A 7,842-nucleotide genomic window follows, 5' to 3' on the forward strand; every position below is an offset into this window, starting at 1 on the left:
CTGGCTTCTGTCAATGCTCTGGCTCCAGTCCAGCGCCATGTCTGTCCAACACACACACACACAGAGGCCATTATCATTTTCTGTGCTAAAACCCACAAAAATCCAGCAAAGCTGAGTTAAAACAACAACAACAAAAAACCCACAAAAAAACAAACCAACACCCTGCCCCCTCCTTTCCAGAACAGCAATGGACAAGGTGCACAAGAGAAGCGCACTCCAGGGCAACAAAGCACAGAACCTCACCCACGAGGTAGATGTAGCCGCCTTCCGTGCCCACCGCCACGATGCCGTGGAACTGACGCAGCTGTTCACTGAAGGCCCAGCTGGGCACGTTCCCTCCCCCATACGTCAGCACCCTCTCCACAGCCGTCACCTGGGAACACACGTGTCCACAGTTCCTTCCCATAAATGTCACCAAACAAAGCTGCATATTTTCTAACACAGGGAGGGAAAGGGGGGTGGGGAAGGAGGTGGGGAGGTGGAGAGAGGGTTGGGGAGAGAGAGAGAGAGAGAAGGGAGTGAGAGAGGTGGAGGGAGAGAGGGAGAGACAGAGAGAGGGGGAAAGACAGACACAGAGAGAGAGAGAGACGGGGTGTTAGAGTGAGAGAGAGAGAGAGAGAAGGGAGTGAGAGAGGTGGAGGGAGAGAGGGAGAGACAGAGAGAGGGGGAAAGACAGATACAGAGAGAGAGAGAGAGACGGGATGTTAGAGAGAGTGAGAGAGAGAGAGAAAGGGAGTGAGAGAGGTGGAGGGAGAGACAGAGAGAGGGGGAAAGACAGATACAGAGAGAGAGAGAGACGGGGTGTTAGAGTGAGAGAGAGAGAGAGAGAGAAGGGAGTGAGAGAGGTGGAGGGAGAGAGGGAGAGACAGAGAGAGGGAAAGACAGACACAGAGAGAGAGAGAGACGGGATGTTAGAGAGAGTGAGAGAGAGAGAGAGTGTGAGAGAGGGTGGGGAGATAGCTATTCTTATCATTAACAACTGGTTCTTTAATATCAGTGTCACTGATACTCTCATCAATAACGCAGCAGTACCCATGAAAACGAAGTATGGCAACACAAAGAGTCAGGGGGATAATCACAAATGTAGAACAGAAGGATCATCAAGGCTTGCCAGACAAAAAAGAATGGACTGGGAATGACACTAAAAAAAGGGAAAGCAGACATCAGCAAAGAAAAAAGGCAGAAACAGAGAGAGCAACAGAAAACGGCTGATAAAGAAAAGAAAAAAGGCAGAAACAGAGAGAGCAACAGAAAACGGCTGATAAAGAAAAGAAAAAAAAAAGGCAGACAAAGAAGGCAGCGACAGAAAAAAAAAGAAGGAAATATCCAGCACAAAATTTCCAGAAAGTTGGAGCTGCTGTCCACACTCAAAGACCCCCAACAAAACATCCCCATATAGAGGGGGATTGAGAGAAGTAGTAATAAAGTATAGTATATAGTATATAGTATATGTGAAAGAAACTCCATGGGGAACATGCTTTCTCTTTCACTGGACCTGTCATCTGGAACAAACTCCCTTATTCTGTCTGACAGTCTGTCCTCATTCAAATCAGCTCTCACGCCTTTTCCACAGTTGTTGTGATTAGTTTTCCCGCCCTGTGTGTCTGTCTGCGATTGCTGGTGGGTGGAGAGAGGAATGGAGCTGTATCGGTATGAATGCCTGGTGTGTGCGTGTTTGTGTGTGTGTGTGTGTGTGTGTGTGTGTGTGTGTGACCGGTTTATTTTGTGATGTGTATAGGCATAATGAATGTTATGAAGTGTATCTGCATCAATGTATGTATGTGTAATTATCTTTGTAAACACTCTGGGCTCTCCAGAGATAGGGCATCCAAATATTCATTATTATTATTATTATTAAGTCCAAAAACAACAGTCCCTATTCTACTAGAGGGGACAGGGGAGGGGGGTGGCGGAGGAGGGGTAAGAGATAATAAAACAAGAGAGGCAATGCCTTCAAGACTCACTTGTGATAAATTAAGTCCCCTAGCATTAATTACAGAGTAATTTCCCTTTTTTACTATCTGCACCAAAACCTTTGCAAAATATATATAAATTCCATGCTTAGCAAAAGAAGTTCCTGTTTGAACAAAAAATGATAATAATGACTCCTCTTGTTGTTGTGTCAGAATAAGAGGTCAAAGTGCCAAGTTTAGAGAATACAAAAAATATAAATATAACAGTAAATGCAGTTTGCATATAATTAGGCTTTTTAAAAAAAAATTTTTGTGCCCATCCCAGAGGTGCAATATTGTTTTAAACAAGATGACTGGAAAGAACTGAATTTTTCCTATTTTTATGCCAAATTTGGTGTCAACTTACAAAGTATTTGCAGAGAAAATGTCAGTGTTAAAGTTTACCACGGACACACACACACACACACACACACACACACACACACACAGACAACCGAACACCGGGTTAAAACATAGACTCACTTTGTTTACACAAGTGAGTCAAAAATCACCTGGTGAGGAATCTCCACAGCCTTCACCACCAAGGAGGTTGCCACGTTCAGCAGGACCAGCAGGGGACAGGGGGAGGGGGGTGGCGGAGGAGGGGTAAGAGATAATAAAAAATCACCTGGTGAGGAATCTCCACAGCCTTCACCACCAAGGAGGTTGCCACGTTCAGCAGGACCAGCAGGGGACAGGGAGGGGTGTGGCGGAGGAGGGGTAAGAGATAATAAAAAATCACCTGGTGAGGAATCTCCACAGCCTTCACCACCAAGGAGGTTGCCACGTTCAGCAGGACCAGCAGGGGACAGGGAGGGGGGTGTGGCGGAGGAGGGGTAAGAGATAATAAAAAATCACCTGGTGAGGAATCTCCACAGCCTTCACCACCAAGGAGGTTGCCACGTTCAGCAGGACCAGCAGGGGACAGGGGGAGGGTGGTGGCAGAGGAGGGGTAAGAGATAATAAAAAATCACCTGGTGAGGAATCTCCACAGCCTTCACCACCAAGGAGGTTGCCACGTTCAGCAGGACCAGCATGCTTTGCTCCGCTGAGCCCCGGAGGGCGGCCACCAGGTGAGGGCGCCCCTGGCAGGGGAACTCGCACACGCATGTCACCACCGCATCCTCGTCCCGCAGCAGGTGCAGGGCGTTCAGGGAGGCCACTCTGTGACCCATGCTGGTGCTTGCCACCTCCAGTACTGGCCCTTTGTACACCCACGTCAGGCAGCCATCTGGTGGCACGCACCACAGAGACGTCCGTAGCGTCAAAGATAGGAGAGAGCAGTGTGTGTGTGTGTGATGTGTGTGTGTGTGTGTGTGTGTGTGCATGCATGTGGTGTTCAACTGTGTTGTTTTGTGTTTGTGTGTGTGCGTGCATGCGCGTGATTGTATGTGTGTGTGCATGTGACAGTGTTTTTGTGTGTTTTGCATCTGACTGACATGCCATTGTAAAGCACTTCGAGAGGTTTGAAACCACTATAAATATTACTACTATCCTCATCATCATCAATTTTAAACTGGCTCTGTTAAAGCCCAGATGACCACACCAAGTAGAAACCATCTTCAAATCAAATCCTACTGCTCATACAGTTATAGCTCATCTGACCACACAGATGGCTGGCTGGAAATAATTGTATCCAGTAACAAACCATGGTCCACCAAAGCCAGTGACAGCAAAGACCAAATCCTGTTTATTCTGAGGGGCTGGGGAGTGGGGGAGGAGAAAGGGCTATGGGAGGCTGGGAGGGGGGGGGGGGAGAGTATTTTGACAGAAAATGGGTACAGTTAGTAATCTGAAATATCACACACAGCAACTAAACCCTGAGTATACATGACACTGACTGACCATTCTGCTTCATTAATTTCTTTAAAAAAACTAACATATTCATAGTACAGCAAAAACAGAAATACATACACAGACAAAAAATCACAAGAAGAAACAAACATTTTCTGATATAAGTGAGTACAGGTATTGCCCAAAATGGCAGTGATAAAACACAACTAATAGACATACTGTGATACAGTATGATACCTCCACATCCAACATCAACCAACTGCTCCCAATTAAACAAAAATAAACTGGGTTCAACTGACTTGTCAAATGAGTTGTAAGACAATGTACACTTTATCCAACTTAAGAATGAAATAAACTTGAAGGCAAAACAGTTTTACAGAGGAAAAAAATGTTGGTAGTATCAGTATGGTACTAAATGTGAAAGGTATAAAAAAAATCAATCTGCACACCGACCCACCTTCTGACAGACCACAGTGAGAGTTGGTGAACTCACAACTCTCCAGTGCTTGCACACAGCATGTCTGGAATGGAACCAAGTCAGATGACTTGCTAGGTCGGAGATCAACCCGCATGGTGGCTAACTGAAACAGAAATGAGGGAAAGGGTGACAGATCCATAGGTCAGCTTTAGTATTACTGTTCAACACAAAACTAACTATATATATATGGAGTATGGGTCTTACCCAACGACCCAATTAAAACATTATCAGTTTCAGGATACAAAAAAACAAGAGGCAAAAAATTATTAACCCATTTGGGAGAGGAGAAGTTGAGAACTTCCACTCACAGTCTTCAAAGCAACTGAAGATTGCAGCAGTCACAAGTGTAGTTTTCTGGCTGTTGAATAAAATTCACTTTTCTTGAGAACAGTTCACGGCTGGTTGGAAAAGGTGGATGGGTGAAGGAAGTGAGAGAGAATCTAGACAGTGAGAGGAAAGGGGGGCGGGGGAAGAGGAAAAAGGGGGGGAGGGGAGGGAAGGGGGAAATGGGCAGGGTGGGGACGAGGGAAGCTGTGATTTGGTGTAGTCCTTGATGTTGAGGCCACATGGTGCTGTAGTTCCGAAATGGTGGATAATCTGTTTCTCCATGTTCTTTCTCTTGAAGGAGTCACCTAGTGCTGTAGAGTCAGACCACTGATATGGAGAAGTGGGTTATGCTGTGTGGATCAGTGTTGAAGTGTATAGCCACAAGGGTTTGCTTTTTCTGGAGGATGCTGTCCCTGTGCTCTTTGCTGCGTTCTTCCAGTGTGCGGTATGTCTCGCCTACATAGATATGACTGCACAGGCTGCAGTGGACCACATATACCAAATCACTGGTTTCACTATCACTTTATCAGTCTGGATTTTACTATAGAAAGAATTTTGCCAAGGACATCCTTTTAATGTCTTAGGTTCTTTTAATTGCAAGCTGCACATGGGACCTTGGTTTATCATTTCATCCAAAAACTAGCATCCAAATCACCACTCAAGCACTTGTGGAGGGGGAGAAGATTCTGGTGAGTAAAGGATTCAATCCAATACCTTCAGATATTACCATTTCTTACTCCTAAAATGAGGTGTTAACACTTCAACACCACTCCACTGTCTTTTATAGATTAGTGGTATGACTGTTTTCATCATTACAGTTACACTGATTGATAGTCTGACAGTGATAAGTGATAAAAGGATTCAATCCAATACTTTCAGATATTATTACTTCTTACTCCTAAAAGGAGGTGTTACCACTTCAACACCACTCCACTGTCTTTTACAGTGGTAAGACTGTTTTCATCATTACACTGATAGTCTGATAGTGATACAGATGACTGTGTTCTAATGGCATAATTTGCAGATTGCAGAGATCTCTGTTACTCTGCTTTCTGCATTTGAAGTGTGCATCAGATTTGTTATGTCACAGAGACTGTTCCAGACCAGTGACATTAAGACTAACAATCAGTGTGTGTGACTGTGAGTGTGCACTGCCAATGTGTATGTTGATGTGTGTGTGTGTGTGTGTGTGTGTGTGTGTGTGTGTGTGTGTGTGTGTGGCTGTGTGTGTGTGTGTGTGTGTGTGTGTGTGTGTGTTTGCTTTGTATGCATATTTTGTCTTCTTGACAATATCATGAACATGGTATAGATATAAATGCTGATATTTCCTCTTACTTACGATTTATTTAGTTAATCTGGGAGTGAAAATACTCTGTAAAGTTCAGGCTTTAAAAAGAGCAGTCATCCTAAAAAAAAGAAAAAGAAAAAAAGACCAATCAATATGTAAAGCTAAGTAACATAAAACAGAAACCCTGGAATGAAAACAAAGCTGAAGAAATATTCATGGACTGATGAAGGAGCTGATGGTGACAGCCCCTCTGATTCCGAATCTCTTTATCATCCTCCAATTCATAATTCATCAGATAATATAGATGGCAGAAAATAACTTTAAACAACTATTTTTAACTAAGTTTATGAGGCAAAGACAAGAGAGAAAAATTATAGGAAACAACAAATGTAACTTAGCGAGATAAAGGCACACAAAGTCATAACTTTGCATGTAAGCAGAGGTAGAGAGAAATAAACCCATGACTCACAAAAACAGAAGCTCCAAGTTTATTCACTTTCATGCCCTTACTAAGCTGTAGACTTTTTTGTGTGTGTTGTAATAAAGTAGCAGCATATGTCAACACAGCAACAATGGCAGAACTGTGTAAATATGCATTTATTCAGAACTGGACAAAGGCTTTCAGTTTTTAACTTTTATCATTTTAGTCTAGCACATGCCACACAGGCATGGCAAAATTAAACAAATATTTCATGACCTCGTTATAATTAATGATTTTAATCATGAGAATGCGTGTGAGTGCTTTAGAACATCACTGGATGACTGTGTGATTCATGAAAAAGTGTGACAGACTGAGATGGAAGGAAGGATAAACTTTTCTGCACTGAAGATGACGATTTTAAAAAAGAAAATCATGTAATGTACTTTTGTTTCACGTTTGTCTGTCATTCTGCAGGTGTTTCATTTTCTACTAAATCCTACCTTGACCAATAAATTTTCAGTGATCGACATCACACAACCAAATGATCGCAAAGGCATCTCTGACAGTCAGTGCCAACGAATCACGGCATGTGTAAAACAAAGTACAAGAAATGAAAGAGTGGGTAAGAGAGTGTTATGGTCACGTCATACAGCACAATCAATAATCGCTACCATAATCATGACAAACATCCCAACCTTGAAGCTAACTGGTCTGGTGTTTTATTCAGCCGGCATCAACCGGAAGTCTGTGCAGGTTTTACGTCCCTTCTGCTCCCGCTTCAAGGCACACTTCCTAAGAACGCTAAAACTGACTAGGATGCAAACCGTTCACTTCCATAAATGCCGCGTTGATTCCATTATTCTGTTAACAAGTTACAAAGCGTGATGTTATCCGCTCACCGTTATACGGCGAGTTCTTCAGTTTCAGATGATGCTTTTCAAAGTACCGCCATCTTCGTTACACGTGCCTAAAATACGTTGTCTGCGCAGCAATTTGCACAGGAAGAAAGATGTACATCCGTTTTAGAATCTTTGTGTGTGGATGCTACCTTCTTCACACTGCTCACATTAGAATCACAACGTTGAACATCCCCGCACTCTTTCTCTTTCTATGTTGGTTATCTGAATACCAACAGTACTCAAAATGATTTTTTTCTATGTTGGTTATCTGAATACCATCAGTACGCAAAATGATTTTATCATATTATTATCGTTATCCATATTTACTAGTGTATCATCATTATTATTACTATTACTATCAGTATCACATAATAGCTTTTATTGACATTGCAACAACACTGAATCAGAAGAGACATCAAGAGTGAGGGTGGGAGTACGAGTTAGGGGTGGCATGGGGTAAAGGGAAAAGCTGAGAAGGTTCACAACACTGACATTGCAATAAGACCTGTTTATGTAATGACTACCAAGTTAAACTGACCCACCAAGGCTACTCACTTGCGTACGGTAGCTTTCGTCGGCGATCCGGCCGGCTTCCGTTCAGCGCAACTGCAAAAGGACAATGTGCAAGTTCTCGACAGAGAAGCAAGATGGTTCCAGAGGGGAGTAATGAAGGCAGTCCACAT

The 7,842-nt window shown here is 43.3% G+C and overlaps 1 protein-coding gene across 2 annotated transcripts in view; it reads right to left on the reverse strand.

Annotated features, from left to right (window-relative positions):
- Positions 1-7,221, reverse strand: part of LOC143301802 (uncharacterized) — a 78,509-nt gene extending 71,288 nt beyond the window's left edge. The window contains exons 1-5 of one of the 2 annotated variants that reach the window (XM_076616197.1): positions 7,160-7,221; positions 4,204-4,327; positions 2,927-3,183; positions 244-373; positions 1-41 (exon numbers count right to left, since the gene is read on the reverse strand). The exon at positions 1-41 is cut by the window's left edge and continues 115 nt beyond it. In XM_076616197.1, coding sequence (XP_076472312.1) covers positions 1-41; positions 244-373; positions 2,927-3,183; positions 4,204-4,318 — 543 coding nt within the window. In that variant the 5' untranslated portion in view covers positions 4,319-4,327; positions 7,160-7,221. Of the gene's footprint in view, positions 42-243; positions 374-2,926; positions 3,184-4,203; positions 4,328-6,955 lie in introns of both variants that reach the window. The other variant, XM_076616196.1, reaches the window with a different exon arrangement.
- Between the last annotated feature and the right edge of the window lie 621 nt (positions 7,222-7,842).

The sequence above is a fragment of the Babylonia areolata genome, chromosome 28 (genome assembly GCF_041734735.1).
Source record: "Babylonia areolata isolate BAREFJ2019XMU chromosome 28, ASM4173473v1, whole genome shotgun sequence".
Lineage (NCBI taxonomy): Eukaryota > Metazoa > Mollusca > Gastropoda > Neogastropoda > Buccinidae > Babylonia > Babylonia areolata.